The 21,999-nt window shown below is 36.9% G+C and overlaps 1 protein-coding gene across 2 annotated transcripts in view; it reads left to right on the top strand.

The window, feature by feature from the left end:
• The window catches only part of LOC106057261 (protein Wnt-10a-like), a 41,633-nt gene extending 21,218 nt beyond the window's left edge, over positions 1-20,415 (top strand). The window contains exons 2-7 of one of the 2 annotated variants that reach the window (XM_056014696.1): positions 911-1,630; positions 3,901-4,163; positions 7,021-7,146; positions 7,837-8,000; positions 10,087-10,227; positions 15,956-20,415. In XM_056014696.1, coding sequence (XP_055870671.1) covers positions 1,575-1,630; positions 3,901-4,163; positions 7,021-7,146; positions 7,837-8,000; positions 10,087-10,227; positions 15,956-16,273 — 1,068 coding nt within the window. In that variant the 5' untranslated portion in view covers positions 911-1,574 and the 3' untranslated portion in view covers positions 16,274-20,415. Of the gene's footprint in view, positions 1-910; positions 1,631-3,900; positions 4,164-7,020; positions 7,147-7,836; positions 8,001-10,086; positions 10,234-15,955 lie in introns of both variants that reach the window. The other variant, XM_056014694.1, reaches the window with a different exon arrangement.
• Positions 20,416-21,999: the final 1,584 nt, after the last annotated feature.

Below are 21,999 nucleotides of genomic sequence, written 5' to 3'. Positions count from 1 at the left end.
GATGGAGGAAACAATGTGGGGAGGGGAGGGGGGGGAGTGTGTGCCAAGACTTTAAAAACATTTTTTTTCCTGAAAGGAAAATTATCATGTCTATAACAGTAACTAATAAATATACAGTTGATACTCATTGAACCATCATCGTTGTAGTCATTAAGTTATCCATAACTGTGTTGTTATGATTGTATAACAATTTTTTTTTAAATGGTGAATAAATATCATAATACCTATCACTTATCATAATAGCAGCCGGTGGTCCCTGGTTCGAATCCTGGGATTTTTAATTTCGGGATCTTTGGGCGCCTTTGAGTCCACCCAGATCTAATGGGTACCTGGCATTAGTTGGGGAAAAGTAAAGGCGGTTGGTCGTTGTGTTTGTCACATTACATCCTCGTTAACAGTTGATAGATAGATAGATAGATAGATAGATAGATAGATAGATAGATAGATAGATAGATAGATAGATAGATAGATAGATAGATAGATAGATAGATAGATAGATAGATAGATAGATAAGAGCACAGACAAAAAGTGATAAATATCGATCTAATTGTCAAAACAAGAACATCAATACAGTATTGGTACAATGGACCTCATTCACCAATCGTAAACAAACAACATTTAGTCACGTGATCTTATTGATAAAACAACGAAAAAAAAACTGTCACGTGACAACCATCATGAAATTAACATGAGATCGTAAATTATATAGAAGATATAGAGCACCCACGTGCTAAATGTTGTTTGTTTACGATTGGTGAATGAGGTCCATTCGGAAAAAAATATATAAATTGGTTCTAAACATACTTTTAAATAAAAGGTATTAATAATTGTATTTAATAAAAAGAATTTTTTTAAAGTGGCCACTCACTAATTGTATTCAATTAACTTTTTTTTTGTTTTTCATCCCCAGGTGTGTACCTAATACATTGACATTAGAAAGGCTGCGAGATACTGCCTGGATTCCCAGGGGACAATACCTCCGGGAAAGACTACATCCATTTAATCGTTCTGTCGTGCTGCTGCTGACACCTCTAACTCTCTTGGGGGAGTCAATGTGAAGCAAATAGGAAGCACTCATCCTCTTTTTTTTTTAAAGGAGTAGTATTTTTTTTTTTAAATCTACCTGAAGCCAATCGTATTCATGTAGAAATAAATCTGTGGGTTATCTCCCTTGCGTACAATAAAACAAGGGGAAGTAACAACTTTAAGCAATGTTGAAGCGATTGGACTGCCGGTTTGGAAGGAAGAGACTCGTAACGAGTTCATCAAAGGGAAACTACCCTGCCAAGTAGGCGTGGGTTTAACATAATCAACAGAAAAAGAAAAAAAATCTTAAGTCGTATTTTTTTTTCGGAATCTTTCAGGCTAGAGAGCTCCCTAATTTTGTTGCAGTTGCAAAGGGAGATAACTGGAATATATGTAAACACGGTTGATCACCCCCAGAAACAACAGTTATGAATTAAACAAAAAGGATAAAGGTCAAGTTCAGACTATGGTCGATGTGGTCTTAGATAAGCCATGGAGTGGACCCTAGTGGTCAGGAAAGTAAGGACACTTGAAGGAACTGAGTCAATATGATTCGTCTGTTGGCAGCATTAATTGTCCTAATTGCAACTTTCTTACACATGGGGTAAGTTGACCTATTTAAGCGTTTCGACTCCTTTTTTTTCTTTTTTTTTCCTCCAAGCTAGTCAATGATTAGCCACATTAAAGTTTAATTAAGAAAACATAATTGATACAATATGCATAATTTCAAAACACAGATTTGATGTCTTCGAAAATGCTATAAAGTGATTTTTTTTTTTTTAGTTTCTTAAAAGTCGAAGAAATTAATACTAGTCTATCGATATCTATTCTTAATTCATGTTAGATTAATATTTACTAAATATATATATATATATGTACATTTTTCGCAAAAGTCCAAATTGTGGTCAGGTCGAGAAACGCCGGAAAACGCCTAGCCAATACCCGATGTGCTGATTCGAGACTTGTGCAGTAGGTTTCTTTGTAATATCTGCTGCTTTGCTGTGACGATAATTTTCAGTTTTTTTACTGCCTTCTTAAGAGAATGCCCTTCCTCTGTGTTTCGCCTCTGTGACTCTTTTTATTAATTTGACATCGGTTTCATTGTGAGTATTACTCCTTGGCTCGTGCGTAAGTGTGTTCACAATGCGCAGGGTGAAAAAAAAACAACTAAAATGTGGGTTCCAGAAAGAGCAAGAGAGAGAGAGAGACAGAGAGAGAGAGAGAAGAGAGAGAGAGAGAGAGAGAGAGGGAAAGAGATGACGGGTCGTCAAATACATCTTTCATAGCTTGCAATCTATGGGTGCAGATGATGTAAAGCTTATCTGTTTCTGAGAACCACGGTTAATGAGCGACGGTGTCACGTGGCCATCACAATGACCAAGCCCCTTTACTTCTCCCTAACTAATGTCTGGTAACCATATAGGTAGGTAGACTCAAAGGAGTCCTAGGAATTTCGAAATTTATAATCTCAGTCTTCGTCGGATCCGAACCCGAAACTATTAGGTTCGCTATCCAAACGCTTAGTCTCCGCACCTCTATTTATATACACAGTGTTATGTCGTTTTTTTCTCTTTAAGGGTAGCTGTTGGACTGAAATGTAGACGAAGAGCAGATAACTGTGATTAACATAATTATGAAATTATGCACATTAAGTCTTAAATTACTAACTAAATCCAATCACTACCTCAAAGGTAATTGTACTATTCCTGCGTTTTTATTTATTTATGTTTACAGAACTAACGATGAACGCGAGCATTAAGCAGACCTGAACTTTAAAAAATGTAAGCGAAGAGAAGATAATTGTAATTAACCTAATTATACAAAGTCACTATAACAAGTTTGTAAAGAGAGGAAAGTGCTTGCGTATATTAAATTTGTATTGGTCTCTTGATAAACTATCATTATAAACTCATCGTCGGAGCAAAAACAAATATATCTAAATCTCACACTCTGATGAGGATTAGAAATTAGGCCTTGCTTTGAAATACCGTATTTGTATATCTTTGATTGTTTCCGTTTTGCCAGTTAAAAAAAAAATAAATAAATAACATTGCTACCTGTTGTGTATTTCTGCATTGAACTGTAGCACGACAAGAAGCTAATGACAGACACTCCATGTAGGCATCTCTATTGACTAGACACACACATTTTAATACAAATCTTGACAGTCTGTTCTATAATCAAAATAAACTTGAATTTACAAATATTTTTAATCTTATAGTATTAGCAACCAAACATAAAACAAGTAAAATAACAAAAAGGCAAAGCTTATCTAAAGGGGAAAATCCACCCTTAAAACTATATCTACCAATAGTGTACAAGTTATTTGCCTTACTCGATATCAAACAAAATAATTAATTACTAATAATAAATTTACTAATTGAGTATTTTTTGTTTATTGGATTTGTATTTTCGCAAAGATAAACACCAACTTTCTAAGAAAATCGTTAGAGCCGTTTTCGAGATTTAAGTAGGCTTTTCTTTTCGTTTACTGGCGCCTGTCTTCAATAAGGCTTTACTTAAGTTCTTAAATATGTGTACCGCGGCCTTTGTGACAGCTCTCCAATTTTCTTTCAGAGGCAATATGCTGCCAGCTACTTTCATCTAGCATCAAATGCTCCGGAGTTGATCTTTATAGAGCTTAAAAGGGGGGAGGAGGCATCTCTTTCACGCCGTCCTCCTTTAAGCTCTCCAAAGAAGATCGCCTTCGGCATGCGGTCGTCTTCTATGCGGGATAAGTTTCCGACCCATCGCAGCTAGACATACCACGAATCTTTATAGATTTCTCAAGAATAAGTGCGATTAGTTTGGTGTCAGCATTTAGAATTTGTATGAAGTCTATTTTTATTTTTTAAAAAGTCTTGTCATCACCAGGTTTACAACCAATAACATTCTCCGCCTGAACATTAAGAAGGACCCAGTGCTGGATCCCAACACAGTTTGCAAAACCTTCCCAGAGCTACGTTCCCAGCAGTACAACCTGTGCCGGAAGTACCCTGACGTCACCGCCTCAGCCATCCAGGGGGTCCAAATAGCAATCCACGAGTGCCAGTACCAATTGCGAACACATAGGTGGAACTGCTCGGCCCTAGAAAAAAAGAACAAAAATCCTCACACGAGTCCCATTCTGACTAAAGGTAAGACTAACTCTTTGAGTCCCTGAGTCTAGGACTTCATGAATCTATGAACTCTTTGTGTTCGCGAATCTGGGCTTACTTGAATCTATTCTTCTTCTTCATCGTTCTCATTGTTATGTTGGAGTGTTCATATGACTAGACCAATGATGAGATGAACTGTGCAGTGGTTTCCAAATAATGGAGCTCTCCATATAGTTTTCTTTCTATTGGGGTGATTTGGGGCCAATGTCTTATACGGGCCTCTTGGTAGAGAGAGCAGTTTTGGAGGACGTGGTCGGCATTTTCTGGTGATACTCCACATGGGCAGATTTCACTGGTTCCAATTTTGAGCTTCCGGAACATGTGTTGTCACATTCTGTTGTGTCCGGTCCTGAGTCGAAAGATTAGACGTTGGTCTTGTCGGGATAGCTTATAGTAAGCGTCATCTTTCTTATGATTTGGATGAGAGCTCGTCCATTTCTCAATTATTTTATCTACAATTAATTTCTTCATTTCTTCTGGATAGAGTGCAGAGTTTACTTGTGAGTTTGTTCTCCCACTCTTGGCGAGTGTGTCAGCCTTCTCATTTCCTGCTAGTTGTATGTGAGCTGGTATCCATTGAATAACAGTTTTTTTGCTGTTGTTGTAGAGCTTTGTAAGTGCTGTTCTGAGGTTTTTAATATAAGGGGAATCAGAGTTTTGCAAGCTTTGGAGGGTTGTTTTCGCGTCTGTTAGAAAAACAATCTGACTGTGAGGGGAACTTGGATTATTTGCTAGCATGGTAGCAGCTAGTGCTAGTGCTTCCCTTTCTGCTCTGTGACTGTCAGAGAGCTCTCCAGTTTTTCTAGTTTTCCTCCATCTGGCCATTCGATAAGTATTCCAGCTCCTCCATTTGTGGTGGCTTTATGGGATGAGCCATCCGTGTAAACTCTGATCCACTGATTGTTAGGGTAATTGGTATGTAGAAAACAGTTCACTATTTCCTTGAGCTCTTTGGTCTGTAATCAGATTTTCTTTTTATGTTTTTAATATGGTCCTTTATAGTAGGAAGAGGGCTTTCGTCCCATCGTGGAGATTCATTATAGACTTTAATCTATGATTCCGTGAGTCTTGAAGTCCGTAAGCCTTTGCGTCCGTGTGTCTATGAGTCCAAGTTATAAATAAATAATGTAAACATAATACAAAATTCTAAACAATTTTATTCGATTCCTTCTTTATGAAGTTGATTTCTCATTCTATTCATTTATTGTAATGCTTCATGATTGCAAATAGGGTCGGCCTTAGGCATAGGCAAACTAGGCAAACTAGGCAGCCGTCTAGAGCCTCCGAGTGGTGTGGGCCTCGCATAGGACTAAAAATATAGGGAGAAAAAAAAACTAGATTAAACATAGTAGAGTGTCTTTTTTGACTTAAGGCGTATTCACTTGTTAAACTACATATGCAAGAGCAGCTAGAAGACCCTTGTTGCTTCCTTTTTAAAACTTAAGTTCCCCTTTCAGACCTTCTGGTCTATTGAGCAGATGATGTTTCTGTGGCCTACGGTTATCGAGGGTGTCGTGAGGCCAACCGTTAAAGGTGAGTGGATCCCGAAATTCAAAATCCAAGTCTTCACCAGGATTCGAACCCGGGACCCCGGTTCAGAAGCCAAGCGCTTTACCGCTCAGTCACCACGCCTCCCTGTTACTTCCTTTTGTCGAAAAGAAAAAATGTTGTGAATTAAATATTTTTCTCATACTTATAGTAGGCTGTATGTCAAGTGATTGGAACTTTTATTGTAGCTTACAATAAGAGGTTTTCGTTGTAACAATGCAAAGAAAATTTCGTTACTGGCTGACATAGCAATACATTTTAGAAGAGACGGTAAAACTTGTATGTATCAAAACTTGTGGCGTTGGGTGTGGTAAAATGCTTAGCAAAATGCTTTAAAGTGTTTTTTTTTTAGTTTCTTCATAAGTCAAACTACAGGCTACCACATGTAGTTTATCAATAGGTATTCTTAATTCATGTTTGAATAATTTATACTAATAATACTAAACATATATGTACATTATTCGCATAAGTCCAAATTGTGGTCATGTCGCGAAACGCCGGGAAACTCCTAGTCAATACCCGATGTGCTGATGTGAGACAATGTCAAGACTGGCGGCCATGTCAATACATTTGAATTGTGGGAAAACTCATATTTATCAAAACGTGTGGCGTTGGGCGTGGTGAACGTCTCTTCATCCGCATGAGGCTCTGTGTAACAACATGCAGATGGTACGATGTGTTGTTATGCCGGGGATTTTACTTGAATTCAATAGTTGCAAAAAAATGACGATCTAGAATCACAATTAACGATTCTTTGATAAAACAAAACTCTGGAACTTTATTTAAATACAACGTAAGTACAGCTAATTTACAAATTACAAATCAATGAGCATGAAACATATTACAAAGGCTTTTCAAACAGAGCTCTTAGAAACGTGACTGTCTACTAACCAATTATTTTATCGACTGGCGTTACTTTCTTACTCTCGCCAATTCTCTGGCGCTAACTCTTTTAAAAAAATGTCTTTGTTTAATTTCAAATCAACCAATAGATTTCAAACTTCATAATCACGTCCCTTGGGTAAATCCTGACGTGCTGTCAAGTGTCTAAATTTGAGGGGTAAATCCCGAGGCTCATGTCGAGGGCTTATATTTCTTTCAAATGTGAAATGTACAAACAATTCTATAATGTAATCTGTGACACTCTGTAAGGGGAAAAGTTTTGTTTTTCACGCTTGGTCGCGAGGACAGACCCCTTCTTCCATATGCAGTACGCCTATATCATCATCTTTCTGTCCAACGGATTATCACGTTCAGACACAACTGTCCATACTTTCATCTGATTCAGGCTACAGGGAGACCGCCTTCGCCTACGCCATTTCATCAGCAGGAGTGACCCACCAGGTAGCCAAGGCCTGCAGCATGGGGAAACTCAAGTCCTGCGGATGTGATATGAGCGTGCACGGGAGAAAAGGTGAGCAGTGTGAGCCACAGTGGCGGAGCGTGGGTATAAATATAATGTGGTAAGAAAGTAGTTGTAACAGTTGGGCGCAACAGATGTTAACTAGGTGTGATTTATAAATTAATTATTACAAAGCGTATATCAGCTCTGTCTGTCTGTCTGTCTGTCTGTCTTGAACAAATTTTGAACACGTTTTTTTTTTATCCTAGTTCCCTTTCTCAGATCAAGTTAACACTTTGCACCATTATTCATTATTCCTAACAAAACGTGCATCAATAAAAAAATAAAATAACCAATTAGTTAATTTACTAGTGTTAATTAATAAGTATGGCTTGAGATCGAAAAAAAGAATTAAATCTTACAGTATTGAGAGATGGTATTGTAAATGTAGAGTTCTCCTCTTTCGTAAGCTTTATTTTTTAAAGAATTTTTTTTTATTTTAGTGATTTTGGTTTAAACTGTCTTTTTTTTCCGCCATCTCCCGCTCCCCAAAAAAATCTGTTATTAAAACAAAAAACATGATGTGTATCACATTTCTGTCAATTTTATTTAATTACTTTCTCTCTATATTGACATCTTTATTTTTTTCTTTCTTTCTAAATGTATATGTATATATAAGTATAAAGTCTATGCTGTTTCCTCAGATTCTATTATTTTATTTCTCTAATTGCTTTCATCTTATTAAAAAAAAACTTTCATCAGGGCGCCACGCAGAGGAGGACTCGGAGAAAACGTTCGAATGGGGCGGCTGCAGCCACAATATAGATTTCGGCGCCAAGTATGCCATGAAGTTCCTGGACAGGAAAGAGTCCGCCGCGGACGTACATTCCCAGATCAACGTTCACAACAACAGAGCGGGGAGATTGGTAAATAATTGGTATTAATTAGTGGCACTCTCAACTATTTCCCGGGTTGGGTGGGAGGTCCCTCCGGTAAACCAGAATATGATCCAGTACTTTTTTATCCGAAACAGGTTTCTAATAATGAATAAATTAATGCAACATGGGATGTGAGTATCATGTGAGTGTCAGTGAAGAGCAGGGGATCTTCACATCTGAGTCATGACCCCTAGCACATCTCGTAAAGCTCTCTCCTGTTTACAAATATATATTACAAATAATATATATATGAATGTGTGTGTGTGTTTTATTTTGTGGTAAAAATTTTGAACACGTTATTTCTCCCACACCCATTCTCTGATCAAGCTCAAACTTTACACAATTAATTGTGGTAGCTAATAAAACATGACTGTTAAAATAAACAAAAACTAATTAGTCAATTAATTATTGATAATTATTTATTATGTTTAATACCATCAAGGAAAATAAATTCTACATTATTGATATATATAGTTGTAAATATGGAGTTCTTCCCCTTATATAAGCTTTGGGATTTCTTTTTAAGTATTTTTTTTTTATTTTTGCTTTTTGTTCATGACCAGAGCTCAAAATAATTTGAGAAAAGAAGGGTGAGTGGTAGAGCAATTAACTTTCATAACTATAGTGTTGATGGGGAGTGCTCGTTGGATACTGGCTCCAGACAGCTAGTCCTACTAACCTTTTAGGCGCTTAGCTTGACTTAGACACAAATATTGAAGAAAGCTCGAAAACCTCTTTATTGACAAAATAAAACTTCCCTTTACCTAAACAGATATTGACAGCTTTCAATTTTGTTGTAGAAATATTTGGAAACACAGATGAAATAACAAGGTGACGAACGATTTAAAACTAGGTTTGAACTTTCTACCCAAGACCAATGCTTTCGACATAAAATTAACACAAGTGCTTCTGTTTCTCCTTGCCAGCCCCAAGCTGACTTCCATCAGAAGTTCTCTCTCATTACATGTCCACACATTAGGCCAACATTTCTACTCAAACGTTTCATCAGAATTTTACAAAAAAAACGCACACACGTTTCATAACACAGATTTCGATCTTGAATTCCAAAGAGACTAGTTTTTCTAATTGTTGTGTATTCGATGTATTTTAGTGCGTACCTAATGTAATGACTAACATAAATATTTTAATTAAGAAGGAAGTACAGAAATATGCTCATTGAGATGGCGATGTATCGCACTCATTAACTAATGACCTAATTTACTTCCGGTTCAAAATGAAAACTTTTTTTTTTTTTTAAATTTACCCTTGAGACCAGAACTTTCAAACTTCTTATCCTTAGAAACCATTAGTTGTACAGAAGTCTGAAAACAAATTAGTTACATTCTGTATAATAGTTTAAATGACAATATTCTTAAATTACTTATCACTTTAGGTGGGTCTTTTCTGGAATTTGAGATCCACTACTTACCGGTAGTACTGAGATTCTTAGAGATAATGAATCATACACATGTACTACACATTTTGTGCGTGTCTATTCGGCAAGCAAGATTTGTATTTAGGTCACTTTATTTTCCCGGCGTTTCTGCGTAATTTGGAACGCGGAAAACTACACGAAGGGTGCTGATGTATTTATCTTTTTATTTTTCGGAAAACATGACAACTCATAGAAAGCGACAATTTTTAAGCAAAAGTAGAAGTTAGAATATAATGAGGTACATAATTTTTTTTAACCTTTTTTTTTTTTTAAAGAAAAACTAATCCAAGGGAAAGAACTGCAAGAACAAACTTTGCTGCGTCTTCTTTGAGGCTGAATTGGTTTATTTATATTTCTTCAATTTAGTTTATTTTTTTAGCTTTCGCTTCCTTGTAAGATCATGACACTCTTCACATTTTAACACCATGTTTCTTTCTGGCTTGGGTTGCCTTAATCAGCCAGGAGAACCAACGACTTAACAGTGTTAAAGTCACTGATTAACACGCTTGACTAGATAGACACATGAAACGCGTAGGACGTAACAATCTTGCCTTTTGAAGTAACGTCTGTAGCCTATAAGAAGATAAGATGGTTATTCGTCTTTGTAAGTCTTTAGCAGTAATCTTGTTTCATCCCCAGGCTGTCATCAAGAATGTCAGGGAGCAGTGTAAATGTCATGGAATGTCCGGGTCGTGTGAGCTGGAGACCTGTTGGAAGGCGGCGCCTGATTTTCGCAAAGTGGGGGACCTGCTCAGGCGAAAGTATGACCTGGCTTCTAAGGTACAGGTAACCTATCCCCAAGATTTTCCCACGGTTTTATAAGTAGACTCTCAAAGATGTTCCCTCGTTTTACTAATTTCACAGAGAACTTCCCTCGATTTGCTAAATAGACTCCCATAGATGTTCTCCTTGCTTGTTCTAACTAGACTCCCGAAAATGTTCCCTTGATTTCCTATATAGACTCTTAGAGATGTCCCCTTGTATTCATATATACTCTTAGAGATGTTCCCTTGTATTCCTATATAGACTCTTAGAGATGTTCCCTCGTATTCCTATATAGACTCTTAGAGATGTTCCCTCGCTTTCTTAAAAAACACTCTTAGAGATGTTCCCTCGTATTCCTTTATAGACTCTTAGAGTTGTTCCCTTGTATTCCTATATAGACTCTTAGAGATGTTCCCTTGTATTCCTATATAGATTCTTAGAGATGTTCCTTCGTATTCCTATATAGACTTTTAGAGATGTTCCCTCGCTTTCTTATAAAAACTCTTAGAGATGTTCCCTCATATTCCTATATAGACTCTTAGAGATGTTCCCTCGCTTTCTTATAAAAACTCTTAGAGATGTTCCTTCGTATTCCTATATAGACTCCTAGAGATGTTCCCTCGCTTTCTTATAAAAACTCTTAGAGATGTTCCTTCGTATTCCTATATAGACTCCTAGAGATGTTCCCTCGCTTTCTTATAAAAACTCTTAGAGATGTTCCTTCGTATTCCTATATAGACTCCTAGAGATGTTCCCTCGCTTTCTTATAAAAACTCTTAGAGATGTTCCTTCGTATTCCTATATAGACTCTTAGAGTTGTTCCCTTGTATTCCTATATAGACTCTTAGAGATGTTCCCTCGCTTTCTTATAAAAACTCTTAGAGATGTTCCTTCGTATTCCTATATAGACTCTTAGAGATGTTCCCTCGTATTCCTATATAGACTCTTAGAGATGTTCCCTCGCTTTCTTAAAAAACACTCTTAGAGATGTTCCCTCGTATTCCTTTATAGACTCTTAGAGTTGTTCCCTTGTATTCCTATATAGACTCTTAGAGATGTTCCCTTGTATTCCTATATAGATTCTTAGAGATGTTCCTTCGTATTCCTATATAGACTTTTAGAGATGTTCCCTCGCTTTCTTATAAAAACTCTTAGAGATGTTCCCTCATATTCCTATATAGACTCTTAGAGATGTTCCCTCGCTTTCTTATAAAAACTCTTAGAGATGTTCCTTCGTATTCCTATATAGACTCCTAGAGATGTTCCCTCGCTTTCTTATAAAAACTCTTAGAGATGTTCCTTCGTATTCCTATATAGACTCCTAGAGATGTTCCCTCGCTTTCTTATAAAAACTCTTAGAGATGTTCCTTCGTATTCCTATATAGACTCCTAGAGATGTTCCCTCGCTTTCTTATAAAAACTCTTAGAGATGTTCCCTCGCTTTCTTATAAAAACTCTTAGAGATGTTCCCTCGCTTTCTTATAAAAACTCTTAGAGATGCGGTTTATTATTTTTGTATGTTCCTAAAGATCAATGATTTTTCTATTTTAAGTGGTTCATATCTGATTCAAACAGTGCAGACTCATTCAGTCAAGCACGCTGCAGGAGGGAGGGTATGACAAACAAGACACTAGTCCGAGGAACGTAACAGGAAAAAAAAGGGGGGGAGGACACTTTTTCTATTCTGTTAATATAAGTATTTAAGGGGTTATTTTGGGCATGTATGGGGGGAGAAAGGTAAAGGGGCACATACGTAGCCAGGTGTCTTGGGCCCTAATATTTCTTTCCGTGGGCCTGATTTTTATTCTAGGAAAAACATAGGTAAAAAAAAAACAACTTGCTTTTATCAGTTTGTTTTTTTCCAAAACCTAAAACACCTTTTTTTTTGTTGATGTTGAAGTTGTAAATGTCATTAAAACAACGACCAACAAAATAATATGCATGTTGTTTTTTTTTCCAAAATAGTTTAGTTTCGATATTGGATGTTGTTTTTCTGATCTGCACTAATCAAATTTCTCTGTAAAACTTTGGCAATGAAAGAAAAAAAAAAGTTGTCTTAACACTTGAGTTCAACGTTTCAAGTGGCACACGACCTTGGCACACGTGCCACCAGCACACCCAGACGGAAATAACGCTCTGGAATGCTCTTGATTGGTAGCGTTTGAAGGTCGAATTGCTTTTTTGGTCGTTTCGTGCTTTTTCAGATGCATATTTCGGGTTACAAGTAATCACATAGTTTAGTTTTATCTTAAATGCTGTGGTGATCGAGTGTTGCAGCGCTTGACTTCCAAATCTTGATGAAGACTGGGATTTCGAATTTCTGGAATTGTAGTACGCCCCTGAGTCCACCCAACTCTAACTGGTTTCTGAGATCAGTTGGGAAAATTAAAGGCGGTTTGGTCGTTGTGCTAACAATATAACACCATCGTTAACCGTGGGTCACATAATTAGATGACCTTAAAATCATCTGAGGTACCATTACATAATCCCCTTTCAGACCTTGCCATCTATGAGGCAGTTGATGTTTCTGTTGCTGACTGTTAACTAGTGTGTCATGTGGCCAGCACAACATCCAACCGCTTTGACTTTTCTCCAACTAATGTCAGGTACCCTTTAGAGCTGGGTGGACTCAGAGGCGCCCTAAAGATCTCGAAATTAAAAATCCCAGTTTTCTCCAGGATCTGAACCCGGGACTCTTCGTTTCGGAGGGCAAGCGCTTCCGTTTTGAATAATTAGAAACAAAAAAAAGTCCTCATTGCACAGTTAGTGAAAGGTAGTCTTTCTTCAATATATTTCAATTTCTGCATCTAGAATAGAAAGAAAACAACACTGTAGTAACGGGTTTGTAAAAAAAAATAATTTAATTCTCAAATTGCTTTCCAACACACCAAAGCAGGGGCGTAACTAGGGATTTGGGGGGCCGGGGGGATTGACCTCTTTGGGGGCCCCTTGCATTTTGACATTCGACATATGACATGAGATAATGAATGCAAAAATATATAAGCCCCAAATCAAATTGGTTCAGTATAACAGTAAACTTAACAAAAAGTAATCATCAAGACTCTTTTAATGAATAATACCGTTGTTTATTAGTTAAATAATGCACAAGTGACAAATCTAAATTGATATCGCTTCACGTCGTGCATTCTGTGCAGCAAAGACATCTATAACATCAACTACATCGATACTTTCTAGTATTTGTGACTTCACTGACATTAAAACCATGATAAGCCTTTCTTGCGTCATTGTGCTCCTGAGATACTTTTTGATGAGCTTGAGCTTTGAGAATGATCTCTCACATGACGTAATGTCGTAATGGAAGTGGCCTGAGTTAGCGGTATTCGGAGGAGGTTGCAAAGTCTGAGCACACGTAATTCCCATATGAAGCCTGTTTCCTCAATATGTCTATTGGTGATTGTATTACTGTTTGTTGATGAAAAGTTCTCGTGCATCAATGACATCATTGAAAAAGCGATTTTCCATTTATTTCATCATACAAACAGGAAAAGTAGCATAGTTTGTCACAAGCGTGTCTTCTAACAGGTGTCTTGGTTCAAGAAGAAACCCAAAGGTATCCATTTTCTTTCCAGCCTTTGGAATCTGCCCTTTATCTCCATATGAAATCTGTCCAGCACTTCGGTCGCAACACGTTTGAATTGCAGTTGTATTGACAGTCCTACATTAGAACTCAACTTCCCATCAAGTCTTTTCTTTCATATGGTTGTTTTGATTACAGGGAATCCATAGTATTCACTATCTTCTTTTGCTTTTTCGATGGATTGGGTTTTTGTCAGTTTCTCATCATTTTGCAGAAAGCATGAAAGGGTACTAATTTCTTTAGCAGATTACCGTATATGCAGTCCAGACTTTTGTAGTTTCTTCCGAACTATATTAATTGGGCACAGGAGCTTTGACCAGAATTCCAGATAGGCAAAAAATTCTTAATTTTCCACTGCATGAAGAAGATTCTGTGCTAATATTATATGGCATTACGTCATTGTTGGTTGTTTATGTTTTGTGCGAAAGCAAAAGGATTCAGAGCATACAAAAGTGGGAAAGATCCATATCTCGTTATGCTCGAGTATACAAATACTCCGATAAGTGGACTGCCGTATTCACCATCACAACTGCTGACGAGTAGAAGACTCAGGGAATCATTCCAACTGATCACAAACTATTGAAACCATTGGTAGCTGAAAATGCAGAGACATTACTCAACGAATGACAGATGAAAAGCTAAGTGAAATACGATGCAAAAGCAAGACTACCTGAAGATTATTCTGTCGGAGAGTTCGTCTAGGTCAACATGGCAGAAAGCAGTTGTCATAAAAAAATTCAGCACCCAGATCTTACATCATGAAGACAAACAATGGAAAAACATACAGAAGTTTCGAGTTTCGATGAAGACATCTCTGGGTACTATGATACCGATAAAGACAATGAACTGCAAACTGTTGCAACAAACGAAACAGACAGTTATAGACCAACGTCTAGAGAACTTGTTCAGTCAAGACAACCAGAAGTGGACGAATTGTTAAAGTTCCTAGTAGGCCCCGCGCTAATTCCAAGTGTACATTATTAAATTAAACAATTATAACGTATATAAAATAACAGGGTTTTCGCGACCTCCTGATTTTTCAGGGCCTCCAGGAAATCTCATGAAAAGGCAAAATATACGATAAAGTCCTGAACTTTTTTTGAATTTATTTAAATCTCCTGAAGAATAGACGAAATTGACGTTTTGGGGTGCCAATAAATAAAAAGTGGCATTGCGAGCTTTCATTTGATAAAAATTTATTGCAAAGACGAAAGTAGGCCTATTTTCTAATAAAAAAAAAATAATTTTGACATTATGCTTATCCCTACCCAGACTAGGCCCCTCGCGATCCGTTTCGCATAGGGCCCCGCAAATGCTAGGGCCGGCCCTGCTAGTAGATATCACTATTAAGAACTTTAAAAGGAAGGGTGTGATAATAACTTCAATACGAAGGATGTATTAATATTATATGATATTACGTCATTATTTTTTGTTTATGTTTTGTGCGAAAGCAAAAGGATTAGATCATTAGATGTAAATAAAAAGAGAGAGTTTCCATTGGATTGAGGAAAGATGAATAAAGGGGTAATAACTCGAGTGTGAAGTTTAATTCTGAAATTATAGACGCCAAACCCGAATAACGGACAATTTTAGCATTGTTAAGAATAACTTTTAGTTATACTCGATTCTGTAAATTTTGCTTCAAGGTTAATTAGTGTAGCCATATAATACTCGCCATTTAGATCTATTATTAGTAAAGGTAACAAGATACCTGGAATTCGCTGTAGGCCTATATCATGCAGTTTTATTCGTGGCAACAAAGTTTAAAATGGAAAAATTCTTACATCTTAAAAAATTGATCTCTGCGGCAAAAATATTTTTACAATATCTAGGTTTAGTCTTTGTGATAAATTTAATCCATAAATGTTGATAAAAAAAAGACACCCGTTGACACTATTTGTCAATCAAAATATATTAATTTATGTATTTACAAATAAATTTCGGACACCCATTTGGGGGCCCCCCTAGGTGGGGGCCCGGGGGGATTTTAAAATTCTCCCCCCCCCCATCCCCCCCCCCCTTAGTTACGCCACTGCACCAAAGTACCATGATTCTATAAAAAATAAGAAAATGTTTAAGCTAACTAGTCTATGCCTAATCCTAATCTTGAATCAAACTTTTAATTTTTTTTAAATCCATTTATAGGTTGATATTAGCAATACGGCCAAGACAAGACTTTTCAAGAGCAACGGTCAAAAACCTCAAAAGATGGAACTACTTTTCTATGAGAAATCACCAAACTACTGTGAGGAGAATCCCAACTTAGACTCTCCTGGCACTACCGGCAGAGACTGCAATAAAAGTAGTACCGGTATAGACAACTGTGACACTCTGTGCTGTGGGCGGGGCTACAATACTCTTAAAGTCAAACGCTCCGAACGTTGCCATTGTAAATTCCACTGGTGTTGCTACGTTGAGTGTCAGACTTGTACGTACACAGAATGGGTCACCGTCTGCAAATAGTACGTTGATGACATCTATCTTGATTGTAAAGCATGGCCATTTTCATAAAGCTATGATGAAATGCGATTAGCATTCTTATTTCCACATTATAATGGTTGTAGATATACGTTGATTTCGGACTATTCCGAAAAAAACTTTGCCGACAGACAAGCTTTGAAAAGATCTCTTTGCAGCAAAGCATGAAATTTATTTATAAATTAGAACGACTGACCTGAGTCAAGACAGTTTGAAATATTTACAAAATGATTTTAAAACATTTAGCAAAATGCAAATGTTTACTTGACATTATCGATGTGAAGGTAGAATATATTAATTAGTCTATTTCATCTTTCAGTTTGACCATGTAAAGCCAACTTGTGCCTTTTGTAGAAATATGATGGATTCTAACTCATGAGAGCCTATATTTGCATTGTTGTAGGCTAAGTGCAAGTAAATTGAGGAAATTCAAGGTTTTTATTTTTTTACATGTTCGTCGCGTATGTCGAAGAAAACTTTGTTATGCGGTGTGTTACTTGTCGCAGCTAAACTGTAACTTATAGTGCTAAATGTTACTTTGTGGATGTAAGTTTTAGATGTTATTTGCATTGGTTAATTTCATGATTATTTTAAATTAAGTTTAAATTAAGCTATGCCTTAATGAATTATTGGTAAATTATTCTTGCTCTGTCTCAATGGGTGATTGCCGAATCAAGACCATTAGTTATAGAAGGCCTCAACACTGACCTGCAACGTCACAGCCTGCGGGCAGTTTCGACCAGTATCTCGTTGCTACATCGTACAGACCTGTGACATGGCAAAGAGCTATTGGTTTAAAGTGCCAACAGGTTATGACGTTGCTGGCCAGTGTTCAGGCCTTCCGTGACGATTGGTCTCGGTCGAATGAATTTGAGACCGAGTATTCTGACTTAATTCTAGCTGTACTAGTCATGATTAGGACACAATGACAGAAAGCACTGGTGTCGTTGTAATTTGCAACTTTGATTGTAAACAACTTTTAAACTGCGGAAACGGCTATCTCGGCCTCGAACACATAGAGTCGAAATGGATGATTGTCAAATGTAGCTTGAATGATTGTTGAATGTAGCTTGCATTAACTCAATGAATGATTGTCGAATATAGGTTACACAGACTCAATGAATGATTGTCGAATATAGATTACACAGACTCAATGAATGATTGTCGGATATAGATTACACAGACTCAATGAATGATAGTTAAATGTTTCATACACTTTTATATTCTATGGTAGTTAGAAGGAGCACATATTGCTTTTTTTTTATAATTCTTGCAATCCTTTTAAGTTTTGAACTATTAGCAAAGGTGAAGTCTTCATTTTGTGAGCTCATTGTTAGTCGTTGGTTTTTTTTTTTCTTTTCCACCAGGTACTTGTTTTTACCAAGTTAATTGTACAAATATACAAATATACCTATTTATTTTTATGAGTACTGCATCAAGCCCTCAACTCTTCCCCTCAACATTTGCAGTCACTCTTCTACCTTCTTTTTTTTTTCTTCAACGTAAAATCCATCTCAGGGGCGATACAGTTAATGGAGGGCTCGGGTCTGCCTCAACACATCTCTCCACTTAGATCTTTTCTAAGCCTTTCGTCTCCATGCCCGAACCCCCAAGATGTTATAGATCTGCCTCTACATCATTAATCCATCGTATTTGTCGTATGCCTTTAGGTCGCCTACCTTTGTTATACAATTTTGCTCCACTGTTCTATGACATTCTTTAGAGGTGACCTGTCAACATAGACTGTTCTTTTTATTTTGTTTATTTCTTCTACAACACAGCGCTTAGTAATTTTAAATTGGTTCTCCGGTCGATTCGATCCCTTCACATTTGATTTTCGATTTAAATAGATTTGTTTTCAATAGAGTTCACGTTTTTTTTTTTCAATTTGTCGTTGACATCTAGATTGTGTTGTTTCTACAGATGTCTCCAAATTCCAAAACAAAAGTAGGACTAAACTCTGCTTTATTAAGTAGTCTCCATTGCATTAGCTGCTTTTATAATTTAATTAGCGGAAATTTTGAGCAAACTTAATTATAGACTACTTATTAGCTTACAATTCGTCTAAAACAACATTTTAAAGTTTAGTTTCCTTTTTATTAAATTAACGCTAGGAATAGGTTTGTAAAACAAAACAACACCTTAAACTATAAATAGTTGTAAAAAATGTTTGCAAAATGTTTTACATGGTTCGGATGTTCCTTCCGAGTTGAAGATAATTTACTTCCTAGACCATACCTCCCGCAGGACGACGGGGATGGGAGCGGGCAATGTATGAACCCGGGACCATCGACAAGTCCGAACGGCAGTCCAGCGCGCATACCGCACGACCAGGCAGCTAGTTATAGGAAGGTCTTATTATTGACTGGTAGATCTGGACAATCGACATTATGCCTTGGTAGGCAATTATTAAGATGAAGCTATGCCAAAAACTGTGAACAACGATAGACGAGGGTAGACTACTATGCACAATAGGTAGTTAGCACAAAACCGCTGTTACTTCCCTTAGTTGAGACCAGGGCGGACTGGCTATATGGGCATTAAGGCAAATGCCCGGTGGGCTGCTACCCAAATGGGCCGTTTGGGTCACTGAAAGGGCCACATAGATGCCACTATGTATTAAATTTTTAAAGGTTTTATAATATTTTCTTATAAATGAGCCCTCTGTGCGTCGTGTTAAAAAAATCTCTATACAGTGTAATCTAACAAATTTTCAGAAATATTGTAATAGCCTACATCCGTAGAAAGTGATACTAGATCTAGAAGAAGTCATCTTTTTAGGGGCTACACACTTGCCGATTAAAAAGCAACATACTCTTCCTATCAAGAATATAGAGATTACTGTATGCATGTGTAGCTATCGATGCCCCGACTCAATAGAACGATTTTGATGACAGGTAGGCCTAGAATTGGATACCCATCATATGATTTGCAATTTACGGGCCTGATTGTATAGAAATTCCCGGGCCGATGTTGACACACAGTCCGCCCTTGGTTGAGACTATTCAGAAATTGGGTTGGGTAACTCACGGAATTGCTGTTTATCTAGATACTACAGAAGTGCGATTACAATCAAGGGAACAGGGGCGGACTGGATATGTGGGCATTTGGGCAAATGGCCGATACTCAAATGGGCCTAAAGGGCCTCATGAATGCCACTATGGCACGCATTAAATTGTTAAAGGTTTTATAATATTCTCATATATAAGGGGCTATATGAGCGTCATGTTAAAAACATCTTTTACAGACTACAGTGTAATACTAATTTAATCTAACACATTTTCAAAAATATTGTAATAGCCTACATCCGTAGACAGTGCTATTAGTAGGCTTCATCCTTTAGGGCCTACAAACATAACGATTAAAAAGCAACATAAGGCCTATATTTCTTATAAAGATATAGAGCATACATACAGTTATCGTTACATTATAAAAAAATAACATAATGATATTGAGATCAGATGGGTCTATTATTGAAGTCCCATCATATGATATACAATTTATGGGCTGTACTGTATAGGAATGCCTGGACCGATTTTGACATCCAGTCCGCCCCTGCAAGGGATCCTCTTCCCATACCTGGCCCGTGATGCAGTGCTTTCTGACCCCTCGAACCCTGGCATGATGAAGCTGTCACAGCTTACTTTCATGTTCAACATCTTCAGATTACACATGATGAGAAGACTAGCCAGAAAAGAGTTGATGAAGAGTCTATTGGCCCCAAGTTTGCATTAATTATTTAAAACGCTTTAAAAAAATAATTAACAGATTTTGAAGAGCTCTGTGGAATAAGTTTCCATAAGAATAATTTTGAATATACGTTAATTAATGTCATCTTAGTGTCTTGCATTTGAGCTCAAGTTGCAGTAGGCCCCATATTAGTTACACAACTGAAAATCGTTGTTGCTTTTAATATTGAGAAATGGAGTTCTTGTAATACGATACAATTACGGATAAAATTATCTTGTGTGCCTGTATCATAGACTATATATATAGTCATATAGTCTATGGCCTGTATCGCGTGAAAATGATTGACTATTGCAATGATCTATAAAATTAAATTGTTTTATTCAATTTACGATGTTGATTACGTGTTTGAAAAGAAAGTGTGCATGTTCATTGTACAACCAAACAAACAAATAATAAATTTGGTTACTTTGTATACATGTGTATTGTTGTTGATTATATTCCATGCAATAGTATATGACCGTAAAAGATCTTAAAGGTAGAAGGTGTCCAGCGACATTTTTAAAATGCATTTCTGCAGATCGGTAGGTAGGAAATCTCTTGGATGCCCATAGCAACAGAAGTGGAGTCCTCTGAATTCGTTATGACGAGGTCTTCTTTGTCTGTTTGCACTGAGCAACAGCATTTTAAGCTCGGATCAACTGTGTGTAAGAAAACCTTGACTATAACATAATAACAGAAACGTCTAGATGTCCCGCTTTTGTTGTTTAAGGATAGCACTTTCCTATGGGCAGATCAGAGGTTCTCAATGTCATGACATGATTAGAATTTAGTATTTGTTTCGGGAATAAGGGAAAAGTTTTACTTAGTGACAAGTGAGGTGACAGATCTTTAAAAAACAAGAACTCTCTAAGTTACGCTATAAACAAGACGCTTTGTGTAGAACATAGGAATCACCAGTAGTAGATATGCAGCTTTACGAAAAGGCATTCGACGGATCCCTTCTTAAGTATTTAAAGTGTTTATTGTTTAACACTAGCGTCGACTCCATTTATCGATTGTTGACCTTTCCTCGGTGTTCATGTTCAGCATTGAGTTCGGAGTTACCTCAGTTGGATGTGTTCCTATTTCAAGTACTCATCACCGCGGAAGAGCACAACATCAAACTTTTCTGACACGTGGACCCATTTACACAGTCAAAACGTGCTCACGGATCCCTAAGTAAAAAAAGAAAGCTACACAAATGCATAGTAAATAAGTTACAAATGTAAAATATAACTATAAGAGTAGTGTTTATTGAGATTATAATTTTGTTTAAAATATAATGATAAAAATAGGTGGTTTGGGTGGTATGGATGAGATTTGTGATTATATGTACGTCCAGATTAATGTTTCTAAGTAGTAACCGCTAATCTCCATGAGCACAAATTTCTAGTCTGTTTCCTCTTATTTGTGTTGAGGTTAATTAGGGCAATGATTTCACGTTCTACCAAATAAGAATACGGGAAAGCAGTCAACAAGTTCTGAAGGCCTACAGTTGGCCCTACCCATAATGCAGAATAGAAAACGGGACTATTTTTAGAACCGGAATCTGTGGTATCCTTGATGAAACGTTGGTTTAAGGTTTTTTTGTTTCTGTATATTTCAATAGGCCGATCCTGTATAAGTAAATTAGTATAGATTCATCTGTGATTGGGATCTGAGTATGTCCACGCGCCAAAGACTTTAATATCCAGTGACGAATGTCTTCAAACCCCTGGTTTAGGTGGACATAGAATAGTACGTAATAGACATAAAAAAGACACAATGGCGAGTTGATTGTTATTGAAAACTATCCGATCGGTTAAACTTCACTACCTTTTACGATTTAACTTCAATAATGGTTTTCTTTTAATCAGAAAATGTTATGATTGGTGTAGATAAACGTAGGGCCCCTCTTTTTATTAAACCAAATTAAAGTTTACAAACTCAAAAATTAAGTTAATTTAATGGGGTCAAATCAACGATGGTATAGTCAGTCAGGA

Source organism: Biomphalaria glabrata, chromosome 16 (assembly GCF_947242115.1).
Source record: "Biomphalaria glabrata chromosome 16, xgBioGlab47.1, whole genome shotgun sequence".
In the NCBI taxonomy this organism is placed as follows: Eukaryota; Metazoa; Mollusca; class Gastropoda; family Planorbidae; genus Biomphalaria; species Biomphalaria glabrata.
Note: the sequence above shows the minus strand (reverse complement) of the source record. Positions and strands in the feature narration are given on the sequence as shown.